The sequence below is a fragment of the Oryx dammah genome, unplaced genomic scaffold (assembly GCF_014754425.2).
Source record: "Oryx dammah isolate SB20612 unplaced genomic scaffold, SCBI_Odam_1.1 HiC_scaffold_16, whole genome shotgun sequence".
Lineage (NCBI taxonomy): Eukaryota > Metazoa > Chordata > Mammalia > Artiodactyla > Bovidae > Oryx > Oryx dammah.
The window spans coordinates 1,959,305-1,980,598 of NW_024070200.1; the positions used below are offsets into that span (position 1 = coordinate 1,959,305).

The 21,294-nt window shown below is 41.3% G+C and overlaps 1 protein-coding gene across 11 annotated transcripts in view; it reads right to left on the minus strand.

Moving 5' to 3' along the window:
* The window catches only part of MARK3 (microtubule affinity regulating kinase 3), a 107,521-nt gene extending 86,250 nt beyond the window's left edge, over positions 1-21,271 (minus strand). For 5 of the 11 annotated variants that reach the window (XM_040256860.1, XM_040256857.1, XM_040256856.1 and 2 more), the window contains exon 1: positions 21,063-21,267. In XM_040256860.1, coding sequence (XP_040112794.1) covers positions 21,063-21,113 — 51 coding nt within the window. In that variant the 5' untranslated portion in view covers positions 21,114-21,267. Of the gene's footprint in view, positions 1-21,062 lie in introns of all 11 variants that reach the window. The other 6 variants (XM_040256853.1, XM_040256851.1, XM_040256849.1 and 3 more) reach the window with 3 other exon arrangements.
* Positions 21,272-21,294: the final 23 nt, after the last annotated feature.

The following is a 21,294-nucleotide window of genomic DNA, read 5'->3' on the forward strand; positions in this document are numbered from 1 at the left end:
ATTCAAATATTTATTGAATGATAATGTATAATCAATTTTATATAATTATGAGCTGGGCACTGTTCTGAGTGTCAGAAACCCAACAGTATGTAAAACAAAGTCCCTGTAACCATGAGGTGTATGGCAAGCGGTTTTACTATTTATGCAATGAAAACAGTTATTAAACTACTATTCAAAATTTTGGTTATAAAAGCTTTTTAAATGCAAACATACACTTTTAATTTATATGTTCATAAATTCAACCTTTCATGTATTAATCAGTTTACAGAAAATTAATTTTCTGGAGTGTGGCACAGTTAAGTATACAAAACATTAACTTTTGCACAAATCAACTGTCTTCTACTACATGTAAAATAGAAATATTAGAAGAACCTTATACCTTTGCTTACTCTACAATCTATTTATAATAAAAAAGTAACTCCTGAGACTTCTCAGGCAGTCCAGTGGTTAAGACACTGTGCTTCCACGACAGGGGGCCCAGATCCATCCCTGGTCAGAGAACTAAGATCCCACATGCTGCGTGAAGTAAGCCAAACATTAAAAAAACAAAACAAAACAAAACACGAACAACTGCCCCCCCAAACTAACTCCTTAGCACTACATCCACAAGTACGTACCCTATAAGAGAACAGAGATTTCTGTCTGTTCATTATCAGATATTCCCAGAAACTGTAACAGTGCCTACTATGGACTGCTGCTGCACAAATATTAAATGAAGTCAAGGTCCTCTCTGATCTAAGCCATTACTCTTCGGCGGCTACATCACCACTATTCTCTAGCATGATCATCCCTCAGTCTGAGTGGCCTTTCTTCCATTCAAACCTAAGGACATCCCACTCTTTCCCATATGCTTGAGTCATTTGTTGCCGTCTTCCCTGACTCTCCCTGCATCCCAGCAGCTTTTTCTTTGGACTCCCAATGTCCTTTGCTTTTATCTGTCTCTATCTTGCTACTTTGTTATAGACACTTATCCATATCACAGGGACTTCCTAGAGAAACTCACTCAACTTGAGGTTCCACACAGTCATTTGCCCAAGTTTGGCCAATGAGATCTGAGTGAAAGTGAATATGTAATTTTCATGCTGAAGTATTTACTGACAGTGCTTGACTCATGCCCTGTGTTCTTCTGTTCTCCTGAATTTAGAATCCTGTCCGAAGAGTGAGGATCATAGGACCACACGGCCTGGAAATGGAGATCAGGCTTCATGGAGTCAATGTTAAGCCCCCAAGATTCTGGTCATGTATGTTGCCACAGCATAACCTAGCCTACACAATACACCCTCATGCAAATAAACAGTAATACAAACCCAAAAAGAAACCTGTATTTTCCCACAAGAGTATAAACTCATATAACAGATTGAAATAGCTGATGTTTGCTAAATTCCAATAGAGTTAAACTCAGAATATTTAGTTTGATAAACTCCTTAAATTTTAAAATCTAAGGTTTTTAACTAAAAAATTCTCTCAGAACAGAAGCAAATTAAACTGCATTTTGATTCTACTTGGCTTCCATCTTCCCCATGCATCCATCAGTAGCCCCAAAGAAGAAATAATTTCCTAGCGTTTTACCAAATAAATTACTGTACTATTAGCCAATTTATCCATAAATTTTTTTCTCCCTAAGGTGACAACAAAAAGTGACATTAATAGTAGCCACTTTTTGTGGAAGCACTAAAAACCCAACAGGCACTCAAAGCTGTTTAATTTAATCTTTATTATTTAGAGTAAGAGTCCAGATCTTTCTCTCTCTCTCAGGGAATTGAGCTGAACCACTTTATCCACCAAGAAAACTAGAACATGGGCAGTGCTACTAAAAATTATGCAGAATTAAGGCAAAGAGAGAAAAGTATTAACAAATTCATAAAGTGTTCACTTTCAAACTAAAGTTTCTGTTTAATGCAAAATATTTAAGCTGCTAGGTAATGTTGTTAAGGAGTGGAGCAATACTGTAGGTATCTACTCAACATCCATGCCTCCCTTCTTATCTAACAGAAGCCAGATGTGACTCTGGGGAGGAAACATGGCCAGTGAAATTCTTGTTTTCCCAACTTCCCTGTAGCTGGAAGTAGCACATGGCTTGGTTCTGGTCAGTTCTCAGTAGTGAAAGTCTACTGGGTGGTCCTGGAAAAATTTTGTTTCTCATAAAGGCAGACAGGTACACTAACTAATACGGCCTCTTCCTCCCTTCTGCTGCCTTGAATGCAACCACAAGAGCTACAGCTCTGTAAGTTACCCTGTAGCTGCAAGTCTCAAACATGAGAGAAAAGACAAAAATATTTTTAAAAACCACCAACTCCAACAATATTGAATTGCTGAACCAAAGCTAGAGGCTGTCTAGACTTGTTTTGTGAGACAAACCCTTATTTGGTTAAGCCACGGTGTAAGTTAGTTTTAGCCAAAGCACTACTAAACTGTCCCAGGTGCCGTATCAATACTGAAGAAAGAAACAATAAAAAGAGTGAATGAGGAATGCACTCCATTTCGTTATACATATTAGTTCTTCTTTAAAAATGTGTCTACATGTGGAAGAGCTCTAGAAACCACAAAGAGGTATCACCTTACACCAATCAGAACGGTCATCATCAAAAACCCCAAAGTTCACTGCAGCACGGAAGCCACCTAAACGTCCATCAACGAAACAGATATATAAAACGGAATAGTGTGTGTGTGTTCAGTAGCTCAATCTGTCTGACTTTTTGCAACCCCATGGACTGTAGCCCGCCAGGCTCCTCTATCCATGGAATTTCTAAGCAGGAATACTGAAGCGGTTACTACTAAAAGTCTAGAAAGTTTATTATCTTAGTGACTTAAAAAAAAAACTTGAATGAGGTTTAAAACTTTTAATCCAGTTCTGAGAATATAAAGAAATACTATGTTGTTAAAAAGAAACAAAACAGGAAATTAACATGATACCATATTAACTAAAGTACAGATTTTGTTCAAATTTCACAAAATTTTATGCTGCTGTCCATTATTTGTTTTCATGCCTTATGCAAGACTCCCCGTTGTACTTAACCACATCAAGCAGTTTCAGCTGCATGCAACAAATTCTGCTAAATTATCTTCTCATTTTTATTCTATTACAAATATTTTCTAATTTTCCTTGTTATGGCTTCTTAGATACACCCATCATTTAAAAGTGGACACTTAATTTCAAAAAAACAAAAAGGATAACCAAAAAGGACTTACTGTGCAGCCCAGGGAACTCTACTCAATGTGATGGCAGCTTAGATGGGAGGGGAGCTTGGGGGGGAATGGACACATGTCTATTAATGGCGAGTCCCTTGGCTGTCCACCTGAAACTATCACAAAGTTGCTATCAGCTATACACCAATATAAAATACAAAGGAAAAAAAATACGGGAGCAGGTTGCCGTTTACTACCCTATGGAACCCCGGCATCAAACCTGTGTCTCTTGTGTCTCCTGCATCGGCAGGTTGGTTCTTTACCACCATGCCAACTGGGAAGCCCCATAATGCAGTATTACTCAGCCATTAAAAAAAAAAAAAAAAGACTGAAACAATGCCATATGCAGCAGCATGGATGGACCTAGAGACTATCATAGCGAGTCAAGTAGGTCAAACAGAATGACAAGTATCAGGTGTTTTCACCTGTATGTGGAATCTTAAAAAAATGGTAAAAATGAACCTATTTACCAAAAGGAAATACACATGTAGAAAACAAACCTATGGTTACCGAGGGAGAAGGCAGGTGGGGGACAAACGAGGAGACCGGGAGTGACATATACACACAACCAGCAAGAACCAGCCTAGCACAGGAAACGATTCAAAACTCTGTAAGCATCCGCATGGGAATGAAATCTAAAACAGAGCGGACGCATGCATGACTGACTCACTCTGCTGCACCGTAGAAACTAACCCAACACTGCAAAGGACTGAACTCCAGTAAAGGAAACCTAGAGGGAGAAAGAGCCACAGAACACGAACTGCTGTGCTTATGACGACACAAATGAGAATATGCCTTAGACACACGCACAGGGAAAAAAATGCTTTTAACTATATGATTTTTTAAACTGTATGATTCCAGGTTTGCCCTTGGATCTACCTGCTAAAGCACCAACCTGAAATTTGAGAGGCCTACTTAAGAAATCAGGTTTAAATGTCTATAGCAACTTTATGCTGTATCTGAATTCTTCCTGAACAGAGCTTGGCCTCCTATAAAATGTGTGCCCACACATCCTTTCTAATCCTTCAAATAACAAGCCACCTCGTTAACACATGAGCAGGATTTTCAAAGGTGGGGGGAAAAAAAATTTACAAAAGCGGGGCGGGGGAATCTACAAAGCCAAACGATGACAGTAAAAAGCTGTTTCTCAAGTATTTTGTACTTCAGAGATACTCACAAAGTCAAAATTTACTTTTGAAAACAACTGAGCAGTTACTTCATTCACTGAAGGAAGCAGATCTGTTAGGATTAATCACTTGTCTTTAAAAAATTTAGCAAACTGGGAACAGAATGGAACTTTCTCAATCTGACAAAAATCATAGACAAAAAACCCTTCAACAAACATTACACTAAACAGAGAGACTATTTTTATTTTTCGGCTGCAGTGGGTCTTCACTGCTGCGTATGGGCTTTCTCTAACTGCGGAGAGCTGGGGCGACCCTCCAGCTGTGAGGCATGAGCTTCTCACTGCAGTGGCTTCTCTTGTTGCGGAGCAGGCTCTACAGCATGACAGCTCAGCAGGTGCAGCACATGGGCTTAGCTGCCCCATGGCACGTGGAATCTTCCCAGACCAGGGATCAAACCCATGTCCCCTGCATGGGCAGGCAGATTCTTAACCACTGGACCACCAGGGAAGTCCTAAACAGAGAAACTCAGAATCATTTTCTTAAGATCAGAAACAAGACAAAGCTGCCTATTATCACTATCATTATTTAACAAAAAGCTAGAGCTCATGGCTCTTACTTTTAGGAAAAATTTATAAGAATCTTAAGAAGAGAGAGAAAATGTCATTATTTGTAGATTATATAAACTACCTGCAAACCAAAAGAATTGGAAATACCACTGGAACTCAAGAGAGAGCTTAGCAAGGTGCAAGATCAACCTATAACAAAAGTTCCCTATCCTAGTAGTAACCTACCACAAAATTTAACTAAAAAATAACCTTCATAATAGCAATAAAAACTACAAAGTAGGTAGAAACTAACCTAGGACTATGCAAGAGCTCCCTGGACAAAGCCTTAAATTTTTGATAAAAGACATAAAAGATACTCTAAATACTGTAAAATGGTAATTCCACACTCTTGGACAGATAATATTATACAATCTACCCAAATTTATCTGTAAGTTCAAGGCAATCTCAATTAACATTTCCAGCCAGTAGTTTATGAGTAATTTTAAACTTACTCTAAAGTGTAAGGAGCAGCAGCTGTGCTTTGCTGGAGCAGCCGTGAAGAGATACCCCACGCCCAAGGTAAGAGAAACCCAAGTAAGATGGTAGGTGTTGCCAGAGGGCATCAGAGGGCACACACACTGAAACCATACTCACAGAAAACAAGTCAACCTAATCACACTAGGACCACAGCCTTGTCTAACTCAATGAAACCAAGCCAGGCCCGCAGGGCAACCCAAGACGGGCGGGTCATGGTGGAGAGGTCTGACAGAATGTGGTCCACTGGAGAAGGAAATGGCAAACCACTTCAGTACTCTTGCCTTGAGAACCCCATGAACACTATGAAAAGGCAAAATGATAGGATACTGAAAGAGAAACTCCCCAGGTCAGTAGGTGCCCAATATGCTACTGGAGATGAGTGGAGAAATAACTCCAGAAAGAATGAAGGGACGGAGCCAAAGCAAAAACAATACCCAGTTGTGGATGTGACTGGTGATAGAAGCAAGGTCTAATAATGCTGTAAAGAGCAATATTGCATAGGAACCTGGAATGTCAGGTCCATGAGTCAAGGCAAATTGAAAGTGTCAAACAAGAGATGGCAAGGGTGAACGTTGACATTCTAGGAATCAGCGAACTAAAATGGACTGGAATGGGTGAATTTAACTCAGATGACCATTACATCTACTACTGCAGGCAGGAATCCCTCAGAAGAAATGGAGTAGCCATAATGGTCAACAAAAGAGTCTGAAATGCAGTACCTGGATGCAATCTCAAAAACGACAAAATGATCTCTGTTCGTCTCCAAGGCAAATCATTCAATATCACGGTAATCCAAGTCTATGCCCCAACCAGTAATGCTGAAGAAACTGAAGTTGAACGGTTTTATGAAGACCTACAAGACCTTTTAGAACTAACACTCAAAAAGGATGTCCTTTTCATTATAGGGGACTGGAATGCAAAAGTAGGAAGTCAAGAAACACCTGGAGTAACAGGCAAATTTGGCCTTGGAATATGGAATGAAGCAGGGCAAAGACTAATAGAGTTTTGCCAAGAAAATGCTTTGGTCATAGCAAACACCCTCTTCCAACAACACAAGACAAGACTCTACACAAGGACATCACCAGATGGTCAACACCGAAATCAGATTGATTATATTCTCTGCAGCCAAACATGGAGAAGCTCTATATAGTCAACAAAAACAAGACCAGGAGCTGACTGTGGCCCAGATCATGAACTCCTTATTACCAAATTCAGACTTAAATTGAAGAAAGCAGGGAAAACCACTAGACCATTCAAGTATGACCTAAATCAAATCCCTTATGATTATACAGTGGAAGTGAGAAATAGATTTAAGGGCCTAGACCTGATAGACAGAGTGCCTGATGAACTATGGAATGAGGTTCGTGACACTGTACAGGAGACAGGGATCAAGACCATCCCCATGGAAAAGAAATGCAAAAAAGCAAAATGGCTGTCTGGGGAGGCCTTACAAATAGCTGTGAAAAGAAGAGAGGTGAAAAGCAAAGGAGAAAAGGAAAGATATAAGCATCTGAATGCAGAGTTCCAAAGAATAGCAAGAAGAGATAAGAAAGCCTTCTTCAGCGATCAATGCAAAGAAATAGAGGAAAACAACAGAATGGGAAAGACTAGAGATCTCTTCAAGAAAATTAGAGATACCAAGGGAACATCTCATGCAAAGATGGGCTCAATAAAGAACAGAAATGGTATGGACATAACAGAAGCAGAAGATATAGAAGAGATGGCAAGAATACACAGAAGAACTGTACAAAAAAGATCTTCACGACCCGGATAATCACGATGGTGTGATCACTCACCTAGAGCCAGACATCCTGGAAGGTGAAGTCAAGTGGGCCTTAGAAAGCATCACTACGAACAAAGCTAGTGGAGGTGGTGGAATTCCAGTTGAGCTATTTCAAATCCTGAAAGACGATGCTATGAAAGTGCTGCACTCAATATGCCAGCAAGTTTGGGAAACTCAGCAGTGGCCACAGGACTGGGAAAGGTCAGTTTTCATTCCAATCCCAAAGAAAGGCAATGCCAAAGAATGCTCAAACTACCGCACAATTGCACTCATCTCACATGCTAGTAAAGTAATGCTCAAAATTCTCCAAGCCAGGCTTCAGCAATACGTGAACCGTGAACTTCCTGATGGTCAAGCTGGTTTTAGAAAAGGCAGAGGAACCACAGATCAAATTGCCAACATCCGCTGGATCATGGAAAAAGCAAGAGAGTTCCAGAAAAACATCTATTTCTGCTTTCTTGACTATGCCAAAGCCTTTGACTGTGTGCATCACAATCAACTGTGGAAAATTCTGAAAGAGATGGGAATACCAGACCACCTAACCTGCCTCTTGAGGAATCTGTATGCCGGTCAGGAAGCAAGTTAGAAGTGGACATGGAACAACAGACTGGTTCCAAATAGGAAAAGGAGTATGTCAAGGCTGTATATTGTCACCCTGCTTATTTAACTTCTATGCAGAGTACATCATGAGAAACGCTGGACTGGAAGACGCACAAGCTGGAATCAAGATTGCCGGGAGAAATATCAATAACCTCAGGTATGCAGATGACACCACCCTTCTGGCAGAAAGTGAAGAGGAACTAAAAAGCCTCTTGATGAAAGTAAAAGAGGAGAGTGAAAAAGTTGGCTTAAAGCTCAACATTCAGAAAACGAAGATCATGGCATCCAGTCCCAGCACTCCACGGGAAATAGATGGAGAAACAGCAGAAACAGTGTCAGACTTAATTTTTGGGGGCTCCCAAATCACTGCAGATGGTGACTGCAGCCATGAAATTAAAAGACGCTTACTCCTTGGAAGAAAAGTTATGACCAAACTAGATAACATATTCAAAAGCAGAGACATTACTTTGCCGACTAAGGTCCGTCTAGTCAAGGCTATGGTTTTTCCAGTGGTCATGTATGGATGTGAGAGTTGGACTGTGAAGAAGGCTGAGCGCCCAAGAATTGATGCGTCTGAACTGTGGTGTTGGAGAAGACTCTTGAGAGTCCCTTGGACTGCAAGGAGATCCAAACAGTCCATTCTGAAGGAGATGAGCCCTGGGATTTCTTTGGAGGGAATGATGCTAAAGCTGAAACTCCAGTACTTTGGCCACCCCATGCGAAGAGTTGACTCATTGGAAAAGACTCCGATGCTGGGAGGGGTTGGGGGCAGGAGGAGAAGGGGACGACAGAGGATGAGATGGCTGGATGGCATCACCGACTTGACGGACGTGAGTTTGAGTGAACTCCAGGAGATGGTGATGGACAGGGAGGCCTGGCGTGCTGTGATTCATGGGGTCGCAAAGAGTCGGACATGACTCAGCAACTGAACTGAACTGAAAAATGATAAACATAAATTAACAATGAAGTATCACATTATACTTAGGGTTGGCAAAAAAAAAAATTAGAAAACTGGAGAAATCTAATGGAGGAACCAGCGTTACAAAAACCCCTGTGCACTACCAGTGGGAGTATGGCTGACAGAGCCATCCAGAAGAGCAACCCGCAAGTGCCTGACATTTCCTGTGACCCAGCAAACCCACTCCTAGCTACACACCTGCAAGATTTTCTACACAGCTCCACAAGGAGACGTGTATGAAGACGTTCATCGTTGCACTGTGTGGGTGTGCATGTATGCAGCAGACATCTCCCCCTGGCAAGCAGGTAAAATGGGGCAGACTCATACCACAGAAGTGCTATTCTACAGTTAGAGGCAACAGGTTTGATGCATAGATGAGACTGGACTATTTTACACAAAGCACAAAACACATACATTTAAGAACACATATAAGAACACTAACATCTTGGGAAGATAAGGGACATGATATATAGGGATTAACAGGAATAAAGAGAACGGCCTCACACTCATCAAGATGCGGCTTCTGCAGCTGAGTTTACGAAAATGTTTCCAAGGAAATGAATAATAGGGAAAGGGAACTATTATTGTTCATATGCATAAAATCAGCCAACTTGGTTTCGTTTGTAATAAAACACTTATTACTGGTATTAGGACCTAACAGGACCTAACAGAGGCAGAAGATATTTTTTTAAAAAGGTGGCAGAAATACACAGAAGAACTACACAAAAAAGATCTTAAATGACCCAGATAACCACGATGGTGTGATCACTTACCCAGAGCCAGACATCCTGGAGTCTGAAGTCAAGAAGGCCTTTGGAAGCATCACTGCAAACAAAGCTAGTGGAGGTGATGGAATTCCAGCTGAGCTATTTCAAATCCTAAAAGATGATGCTCAATATGTCAACAAATTTGGAAAACTCAGCAGTGGCCACAGGACTGGAAAAGGTCGGTTTTCATTCCAATCCCAAAGAAAGGCAATGCCAAAGAATGCTCAAACTACCACACAATTGCACTAATCTCACATGCTAGCAAAGTAATGCTCAAAATTTTCTAAGCAAGGCTTTCAACAGTATGTGAACCAAAAAGTTCCAGATGTTCAAGGTGGGTTTAGAAAAGGCAGAGAAAACAGAGATCAAATTCCCAACATCCGCGGGATCATGGAAAAAGCAAGACAGTTCCAGAAAGACATATATTTCTGCTTTATTGACCATGCCAAAGTTTTTGACTGTGTGGATCACAATAAACTGTGGAAAACTCTGAAAGAGATGGGAATACCAGACCACCTGACCTGATTCCTGAGAAATCTGTATGCAGGTCAAGAAGCAACAGTTAGCACCAGACATGGAACAACGGACTAGTTTCAAATTGGGAAAGGAGTTCAGCAAGGCTGTACACCGTCACCCTACTTATTTAACTTATATGCAGAGTACATCATGGAAACGTCGGACTGGATGAAGCACAAGCTGGAATCAAGATTACTGGGAGAAATATCAATAACCTCATATACACAGATGACACCACCCTTATGGCAAAAAGTGAAGAGGAATCAAAGAGCCTCTTGATGAAAGTGAAAGAGGAGAGTAAAAAAGCTGGCTGAAAACTCAACATTCAAAAAACAAAGATCATGGCATCCAGTCCCATCACTTCACGGCAAATAGATGGAGAAACAATGGAAACAGTGACAAAGACTTTATTTTCTTGGGCTCCAAAATCACCGCAGATGGTGACTGCAGCCATGAAATTAAGATGCTTGCTCCTTGGAAGAAAAGCTATGACAAACCTAGACAGCACATTAAAAAGCAGAGACATTACTTTTCCAACAAAGGTCTGTCTAGTCAAAGCTATGGTTTTTTCAGTAGTCAAGTATGCGTGTGAGAGCTGGACCATAAAGAAAGCTGAGCACCGAAGAACTGATGCTTTTGAACTGTGGTGTTGGAGAAGACTCTTGAGACGCCCTTGGACTGCAAGGAGATCAAACCAGTCAATCCTCAAAGAAACCAGTCCTGAATATTCATTGGAAGGACTGAAGCTGAAACTCCAATACTTTGGCCACCTGTTGTGAAGAACTGACTCATTTGAAAAGACCCTGGTGCTGGGAAAGATTGAAGGCAAGAGGAGAAGGAGACGACAGAGGATGAGACGGTTGGATGGGATCACCAACTCAATGGATATGAGAGGAGTTGGTCATGGACAGGGAAGCCTGGCATGCTGCAGTTCATGGGGTCGCAAAGAGCTGAACACGACGACTGAGTGACTGAACTGAACTGATTACTGGCGCAGCAGATGAAGCATCGTAATAATGAAACATACTGAAAAATAATTTACTTGATTTACTCTCAGAAGAATAAAGCACAAACTGTAGCTAAAGAAAACTGACTCAGTAGCTTTTGACCAGTTAATTATATGCTAAGTACTCATTCAATAACAGGCTCTACAGAGGAATAAAACAAACAGAACGTTATGCACACAGTCTAGCTGGGGAGCTAACGGAGAAGAGTAACTGAAACAAGGGGCAATCCCTGCCCCATGAGAAAATCAAAGTGTGAAGACTCCAAGCACCACCCAACAGGTTTGTGAGAAATGTGTGGAGTTTTCATCTTTCTATTAAAGAATAGGTTAATTGTATTCAATTTTAAATTTATTTTTAAAAATATATTCCCAAATATTTCAACACCTAACATAAAAAGAGTAAGATTCTACATTCCTTTTTTCATATTGTCTTTAAAATCTGGAATATACTTTATATTCACAAGACATCTTAACTCAGACCAGTCACATGTCAAGGGCTTAGTAGCCACACATAGCTGCTAGCTACTGTGCTGGACAATGCAGCTCTAAGCACTCAGACAACATGACCACGTTCGGGTAAGATGAAGGAAAAATACGTGTCCAAGATGAAGGAAAAAAAAGGGGATGGAGTCTTTGAAAGACAAGTAGCAGAGTTTTAAAGGAAGATAAAGGGCATTTCAAGCCAGACATAAGCACAAGGAAAGCTTAAAAAGCTTGGAGGGTGCTGGGAGAGACATCCCTTAACCTGAAGGTGTAGCCGATTTCACCTCTCTCAATTCTTTCACACACCTCTAACACTGAAAAAAAATTGGCTTAATTCCTTGACATTGTGACTGCTGGAAATTTCTTCTCTTTCTGTTCTTGACTAGGCTGGCACTTCTGTCTTGCATCCCCTTGCTTTAGTTAATTTCTACACTGAAGTACTTGACTAAGAGCTCTTTGATGGTAAGAATTCTCTCTGTATTCTTAGAACACAGGACCTGGCAACCAGGTGTGAAACTGCTAGGTGAATAGTCAAGGAGAATAGGTGAACAGTTAGAAAGAACAAAACTAGAAAGGTGGGTCAGTAACTTTGAATAATAAACCAGACTTTAGATTACCCAGTTTTCGAGAATAACACTACAAAAGCTACCTGAAGAGGGAATTTGACATTTACATGCAGAATCCTCATCATGTGGAGCAGACTGGGCCAAGCACTTTTTGGTTTCTTCAATCAGTTTCAGTTTCTTCAATCACAACAACCCTGAATAGATGATGTTACTCTCTTCTGTTAAATAAAAAGATGTAATGTATAGCATGCTCATTATATAATACTGAGTACATAATACTAAATTATATATTTGAAAGTAGCTAAAAGAGTAGATTTTAAAATTCTCGTGAACAGAAAAAAACCCTTAATTATATGTGGTGATGAATATTAACTAGACTCATTGTGGTGATCATTTCACAACATATACAAATATCAAATCATGTTGTACACCTGAAACTAATATGATGCTACATGTCAATTATATCAATAAGTTTTTAATTAAAAAATTTTAAATGAGGCATAGATAAGTAATTAACTTGCCCACAGTCAGATTACTTGTATTAGTACTGGAAGACCAGGTTCAAACACAAGCCTCTAACTCCAAATCTGAATTTCTCTCACGTTTTGCTGCTCCTTCTTTTGGGCTCCACATCTGGTCCACGTCAGAAGTGTCTTCAGAATCTCTCCCTCAACCACAGTCTTAGGGTCCCATCTTTACCTCTGACTTCCAAGCCCAGACTCTTTCCATTAAGCTTCCTTTTAAGAAAGCTATCTGAGGTTTTAGAAAAGAAGAAAGAAGATGAATTCATTGGAACTACATACAGAAAGAAGAGGCTGAAGACACAGGACACGAGAGATGAAAGAAATGACAACACAGAGATAAGATGAAAAGACCAATAAACAAGCACTAATGACGAGCATTTATCCATTACTTATGTGTCAGGCACCATTCTAAATACTTCACCCATACTGTCCCATTTAATCACTAATTCAAACAATATTTATTTACTGGTCACCTGTAATAAATGACCAGCATGTTCTAGGTATTTGAAATAGTATCAACAAACAAAACAAATATTCCTGCTCTCCTGGAGTGTTCAGTATGCCAGATGAAACCGACAAAACACAATAAACCTAAGAAATGTATGAACTATATACCATGTTAAAGGTAACAACACAATAGGGATTAAAAAAAAAAAAACTAGATCAGGGTTAGGCAGGTTGGGAGGGGCATCAATGGCTAGAGCAAGCCTCACTGAGGTGAGGCGTGCAAAGAGGAGAAGGTGAGAGAATTACCTGGAAGAAAAGCGTTTGGACAAAGAGAAGAGCCAACGCCAAGGCACTGAGGCTGGAGCGTCCCTGGTGTATTCAAAGAACAGCGAGAAGGTCCCCGGGTCTATGGATGCAGTGAGTGAGACAAGGCAGGAGATGAGAACAGAGAGGGAAGGGAGGCCGCGGCATGGAAGGTATTATCTTAGAACAGCCCCATGAGGGGACCACTACCACCAATCCCATTTTATAGATGAGGTAAAGTCTCATTTTATAGATGAGGCATAAAGAAGTTAAATAACTTGTCCAAAGTCACACAAAAAATGCTGGGTCAGCTTATAAACTCGAAGAGTTATTATTACAGTGGCTGGAAAACATGACCCCAAAGTCTCTGACTCCCATTACAAGGAAAGGGCTCGGTCCCTTCCACTTGAATCTGGGTGCCCATGACTGCTTTAGCATTCTAAGAACTGACACTATGTGCCTTCTGAGGATAGGCCGTAAAAGACAAGCAGCTCTGTCTTGTTTGCTGAAATATCAAGCCACCTCGTGTCTGATCACACAGAGGTCTCCAGGCTGGAGAGGCCCACGTAGTGGCTCTGACCAAGAGCCCCAGCAGCCTTTTGACAATACCTGTCAGTGTGCCAGATTAAGAAGTGGTCTTAGGTGGCTCAGCTGGTAAAGAATCTGCCTGCAATGCAGGAGACCTGGGTTCGATCCCTGGGTTGGGAAGATTCTCCTGGAGAAGAGAACAGCTACCCCCTCCAGCATTCTGGCCTGGACAATTCCATGGACTGTATGGAGTCCACAGGGTCGCAAAGAGTCAGACCCGACTGAGCGACTTTCACTTTCACTTAGGATATGCATCTTTCAACCCGGCTGTTCAAATCCCCAATCCTTTCACGACATCCCAAGTGAGGTCCCAGATACAAGACATTCCCATTTGAATTACACTCACACAGAATCTGTGCGTATAATGAACAGTTGTTGTGTAACCCTACTAAGCTGTGGAGTGGCTAGTTCCACAGCAGTAATAAGTAGGATAACTATATAAGAAGCAGGAAATAAACATTAAGCACCTGACCTAAGTTAACAAACAGAAAAAGAAACTGGAATACATTACCATGGTATGTAGAAGGTTCTTTATCACTGAAAATCTTTAATGTCTAGAAGGCAACCTTCTTTTAGGAGAGAAAGTATCTAAGTTCCTTTAGTCCATTCCACTAGTGAAGCTAACACATGCCTATGAATACCAAGGCAAGCCTGGGGCAGGCAAGGGCTACGGAAGGGAAGGAAGACACGGAAAGCGGTGGAGACAGTATGTGAACGGAGTGCCACCAAAACCACCTCCTGTGCCTTCAACAATCAAAGTTGCCTGCCCAGCTTAAATTATGCTTCCTGACAAAGAATGGTAAGGCTGAGGGCAGAAGGCTGTTAGGAAATTGTTCTACATTTACTCTTCTCTGGGATTCTCATTTTAATCTGCTACTGTGGTCAATGAAGTCATAAAGGTACTGACTATAAAAAGAATGGGGCTATATAAAATTCTAGAATAAGACCCTTGAGTTCAGCTTACTCAAACTTCATATGAAACTCTCCCAAAGTAGATTTTCATATAAAATGTCCTAATGGTCACATGCAGTTGTGAGAGCTGGATCATAAAGAAGGCAGAATGCCAAAGAATGGATGCCTTCAAACGGTGGTGCTGGAGAAGACTCCTGAAAGTCCCTTGGACAGCAAGGATATCAAACCAGTCAATCTTAAGTGAGATCAACCCTAAATATTCACTGGAAGGACTAGTGCTGAAGGTGAAGCTCCAGTATTTTTGTCATCTGATGTAAATAGACGACTCACTGGAAAAGTCCCTGATGCTGGGGAAAATTGAGGGCAGAAGGAGAAGAGGGCATCAAAGGATGAGAAGGCTGGATGGCTCCACCGATACAACGAACACGAACTTGGGCAAACCTGGGGGATGGTGAGGGACAGGGAGGCCTGGTGTGCTCAGCCCATGGAGTCACGGTGACTCAAAGACATGACTAGGCGAATGAGCAATACAAGTCCCACCAGATTTAACCTCCACCCCCAAGCAACTGCTTGTTAGTGAGAAATACAAACAGAACATCTTAAGCTTTGTTCAAGCTTCAGCTGTGAACACCAAGGTCCCAGGTAACCCAGATACAATAAGGTAGAAACCATGCCTTGTCTAGTCTACACAGCACTGTGTGAGACTAACCAATCTTCGCCAAGCAGCTCAGGTGACCTAAGGGCAGTGCTAAAAGAATCTAGTTTGAAGAACAAGCTGGACTTGCCTCAAAAGTCACTTTCTTCCAGTGCCGCCAGCTGCCCTCTCAATTACTGTACAGGCAGATGCACGTGGGTCAGCACAAACTCTTTGTGACTACTTGTAGACCAATTCCAAGCACATTCTTTAAATTCCTGTGTAAGACAACATTAAAGTTGGGAGAGTCCCAAGGAAGAGATCTGTTTTCTCATTATTTTCAAAGTTTAAAACGGATGGGAGACAAGTGAATTTATACTTCAATCTTCCCAGTGGTGATCAGAAGTGGCTATACTCCTTGACTCTTACTTCCAGCTTGGAAACAAATTCCAGAGATAAAATCTAGCCACGTTTTAGAATCCAGAGCAATCCTCTTTGAAATTAAAGGGAACAGGTACTATTAATTCATATTAAACTGTGTATGAATCTCTTAAAAGTAATTACAACACAAATAATCATGCACTACACAGTCAAAGGGCGTCCCAGATGGAGCAGCGGCAAAGAACCCACCTGCGCTGCAGGAGACACAGGAGATGTGGGTTCCATCCCTGGGTCAGGAAGATCCCCCTGGAGGAGGAAATGGCAACCCACTCCAGTGTTTTTGCCTGGGAATTCCAGAGGAGCCTGGAAGGCTACAGCCCATGGGGTTGCAAAGAAGTCAGACACAATCAAGCCTACACACACACACAATCTAAATGGCAAATATTCTACTCATTGAAAATTTCCACCTTCACCTAATTTACATAAAAAAGAAACGAAAACGACTCTCAAACTGAATAAGATCTTTTCCCAAACACTTTGACCCAATAAAAATATTAATTCAGAAAGCAACCTTTTTTTAAAGGCCCAAACAGCTTGATTCAATAGACAGTTGTGCTTGGAAGTTAGCAGATTAAATGAAATCACACTACATGTTTTAAATTAAATACTGTATAAAGTACTTAGTACTGTTGCCTGATACATAGTAATCAACAACCAGTAACTATTTTTATTCTCAATAACCTCACTTTCAACGAAGAACCAATTTTAAAACTCAAGGAACCTGAAAATGTTATTGAAACCACCAAAATCTCTTCTTTAGTCACAATACAATCTAAAGGAATGTAATTTAGTCAGCAAGCCTTCCCTGAATACTAACCTAATAATTCTTTAAAGTGTGGTCCCTAGATCTGAAGCATTAACATCATCTGGTAGAACTTGTTAGAAATGCAAACTCTAGGACCCCAAAGCTAGAATCAAGGTCTGGGGGTGAAGCCCAGCCATCAGAGCTTCCATAAGCCCTCCAGGCAGTGTTTGCTCCAGTTTGAGAGTTAGCAGGCTAGTTCCACAGAGCTCGGGGTGCTGCGTTCTGCAGGGACTGGGAGCCCAAAGGCAGAGGAGTGATATAGTTCCCAGGTATATCCTCCATGGAGCCTAGCACAGTGCCACACACCAATCAGGCACTCAGGTCTGAGCAGGGTAATAGTCAAACAGCCAGTGGCTGGCTAGACAATGACAACATCGGTTTATTATTTCACAGAGATAATAAATTCTGATGACTGTTTGCATTAACAAATAATGCAGTAAGTAAGGACACAACGTGCACACACACCAAGAGCTGTTTGATTGGCAAAGTACCCCAGGGCCTCCGGAAGTACTTACTTACAAAGTGTCATATGCTTTGAAATGTAAGTGGAAAACACATTTCAAATTTACCAGTACACAAACATAATTTGTTCATGACCTCTATGCAAGTCAACTGTGGAACATAAACTAAAATGCAAACTTTTTGCTGCCTTTAAAAAAAAGCACCTTGTTTCACTTATTAACCATCTATAATACGTGGACCCAATATAGATTCTAATTTAAACAAACTGTTTAAAAAAAAGACAACTGAGGAAACTTTAACACTGCTAACTGGGTATTTGATATTAAAAAATTATGACAAAGGATTAAGATTACATTTTTAAAGAAGCTTTACCTCTTCTAAAAGCTTTAGAGATGAAATGATATGTATTGAGCTTGATTCTTAGGGACAGAACATATAAAATTAGTCTGGTCACTGAGCTGCTGAGTACATAGGAATGGGGGGGGCTGACTATACACCACAGGGTTTGAGAACTCTGGCTCTGCTGACATTTTGGCTATTTCTTTGTTGAGGGGTAGGGGCACTGTGCTATGTATTGTAAAATGTTTAGGTGCATTCCTGGTCAGTAGCAACCCTCTTCCGTTATGACAACCAAAACCAACACTGTCCAATGTCCACTGGGGGCCAAACTTGTCCCCAGTTGAGAACCACTGATAAATACCTATTAAATTCTCTATTTGCTTTCCATAGAAAAGTATTTTTAAAAGTCTACTTTTAATTATACTCTCTGTATTGGTACAACTGCATCTCCCTAGTTGAATAATTACTACATAAAATTTAGAGAAACAGTCTGATACACAAAAAAGCAGAGAGGACTGGGATGGAGATCTGAGGCCTAGCAGATGCTCTGCTGCTAAAGGCAATAGTTGCAAGCAGCTCCTGTCACCTTTTTGAGCCTCAACTTCCTCATTAGGTCCAACTGTTTGACTAGTCCTTTTGAGGCTTTTTTTTTTATCCTTTTAAGTTTTAAAGGGAAACAGTCTATCAGCTAAAGGTGGATATTCAAATCTGGAAATCAAATAAATGAAAATAGAGTAGTGTACCAGCATGAAGAGATTTTTCTTTTTGTAAATTATCTGCCTTTTATTATTCTTGACCTATAAGCAACATTCTTTACACAATTATATATAATTATTTAAAATTTAAATAAGATTCCTGGGGTAAGCAAAATGGAATCTTTTTACAAAATATAAAGACAAAGCTAACTGTCATATCAGCCAAAATTGTCCATCAACTGGTGAACGGATTAAAAAAAAAAAAACGGTTACACACCCAAACAATGAACTACTTACTACTCAGCAATAAAAAGGAATAAACTACTGATATACACACAAACACAAATAAATCTCAGAAGTAATGCCAAATTAAAGATGCTAGACACAAGATTATAGGCTCTTTGATGCCATTCAAGTAACGTTTTAGAAAAGGAGAAACTACAGAGACCGGTAACAGATCCATAGTTGCCAACAGCTGGGGGAAGGGAAAGGGAATTGTAAAGAAACACAGGGCACCTTTTTGGGCAATGGAAAGTTCTCTAACCGTGATAGTAATTACATAATGATATAGTTGTCAAAACTCATCAAACCGCACGCTTGGGAAGAGTGAATGTTCTATCTCAACATATACAACTTAAAAGAGCTGCCCATCAAACTGAGAACTGCCATTCATTCTTGAACTCTCATCACTCAATTGGCAAGAAGTCTCATACTCAGTTCAGGAGTATCAGGTAAATAATACTGTATATGCCAGACGTGAAACACCACGCAAGGTGTCACACTGTGAAAGGTATACAGCTACTTTCAGAAACATGTCCATACCAGAGTTAAAAAGGCAGCACGGTGAAATAATCCAACGATGTGCTACAAACCTCTACTTCACCACTGTCAGAAATCCAATTTTAAATACATTCCAAGAGAATAAAGGCACACTCCATACCCCACATTTAAACTTAGTAATTTCTAATGACACACAAAAAGATTACACCATAATTCAACAAAGAACCAGTAAAGACCCATTTGGTGTAAACCCTTCATTATCACAAATCTGCTATCATTGTTTCTGATTACAGTTTACTTAGAAATTATGCAGCTCCTGGGACTTCCCTGGTGGTCCAGTGGTTAACACTCCGCTCATCCACTGCAGGGGGCCCAGGTTCCATGCCTGGTGAAGGAACTAAGATCCCACATGCCAGGCAGTGCAGTCAAAAAATAGAAAAATAGTAATAGTAACAAAATAGACAGTATGGACCTCCTGCTCTGGTTCAATGTAAGACTGTGCTTCTCTGAGTGAAAATCAATGATGCAAGTTAACTCACATTTTTGCTTGCTCCACTCTACACAGTCAAAGAACAAGAAAACAAAGAAGAATTAGGTTCTATGAAAAAATGAATTCACCAATTCACCTTTTGATTTTCTATTACTAATAGATCTTCTATTACTAATAAATTTTCTACTACTATTTCTATTCTAATAATAGATTTTCTATTACTTTTTATGTAATTTTCTAATCCATGTCATGGAAAGGTACATACATCACTGTGCTACTGATTTATCAGGTTAGAGAACATTAAATATCTTCCATTAAAATACCAATGGGATGCTTTAGGCCAAGATTTACATAAACAGATTAAAGCACCTAATACTTATCCAGCAAATAAGTGGCATTTTGAAGACTAAAATGAAGGTATTTGATACCACTAAGTCACAAGGTTATTGAAAGCATGATAACAGGCAGAGCAAGGAATCTTTTCCTAAGTGACAGCATTTTCTTGCCGGGAATTACCTCATAACACTTATAATAAAAGGCCAGTGAAGTTTCTTTACAAGTTATTTTCTAGATTTTTTGTTTTAACTTTTAATTTTGTATTGGGGTATAGCCGATTAGCAATGCTGGAATAGTTTCAGGTGAGAGGGACTCAGCCGTATCTATACATGATCCGTTCTCCCCCAAACTCCCCTTCCATTTAGGCTGCTCCACAACACTGAACAGTTTCATGTGCTATACATTAGGTCCTTGCTGGTTATCCACACAGCAGTGTGTACACGTCCATCCCTCCCTCCCCACCCCCAACACAGATGTTTTTAACAGACGATAACTCACAGCTAGACTGGAACAGTCCTGAAGCCAGACCTAGAAAAAAGTTCCCATCGCACTGGGACAGAATCAACATCTCTCCAGCGGGATTTTTACAACAAGTTGTCAGTCACTAAAACTGTGTTCCTTGCCTTCTTTAGAGGAAGGAGAAGAGCTAAGCCCAGAGTGGGTGACCCTCGCCTCGGCAGTGCGAGGCAGGCAGCTTGACTACACACCTTCCTTTGAAAGGTGCTTAACCAACTCCTTCAAAACAGAGTCGTCTGGAAACGCGGCTACTCCTCGCGAAGTCTAAACTCTCTCCAAGAACTTCTGAATAGCTCTGGAGTTCCACCTAAGGGGGCCGAAAAGATCCCTCAGAGGGCGCTTACTTATAGTGACTGTCACTAAACTCAGCCGCAGACGATTTACAGAACGAGGCATAAAGGACAGTCCACTTGGTCCAAGCAAGTACGCTGAGTCAACACCGCGAACCAGTTTTTACCCCGAGAGCCTCTCAGGAGCTGCCTACTTCCTCTGAAAAGAGTCTAGTAGCGGAGACCCGACACACGCTGAGAGCCCACTGCAGCCTCCACGCTTCGCTTCCGAGAGCGCCCCCGGCGTAGTCACGGAGGCGCTTCCCGCCCCGCGCGTCCAGGAAGCGGGCCGCCCACCGGACCCCGGGCGGCGAGGACAGGGATGCGGCCGCGCTCCCGGGGGCGGCGCGCGGAGACCCGACCCGAGCGGCCGCCGAGGTTACTCACGTTCTCAGTGTCCCGTTCATTCACCGTCGGCAACGGGGTCCTAGTGGACATTTTACTTCACTTCACTTCCCAACGCGAGGGCGAAACAAAACAGCGCGGCCCCGGGGCCGGCGTCGCGGCGTCGAGCGCCCGGCGGTTCCGGAGCGGCGCCGCGGGAGGGCGGCTCCCCTCCCCCACGGCCGTCTAGAGCCCCGGCCGGGCCCGGGCCGTCCCCCGGAGGGTCGCGGGGCTC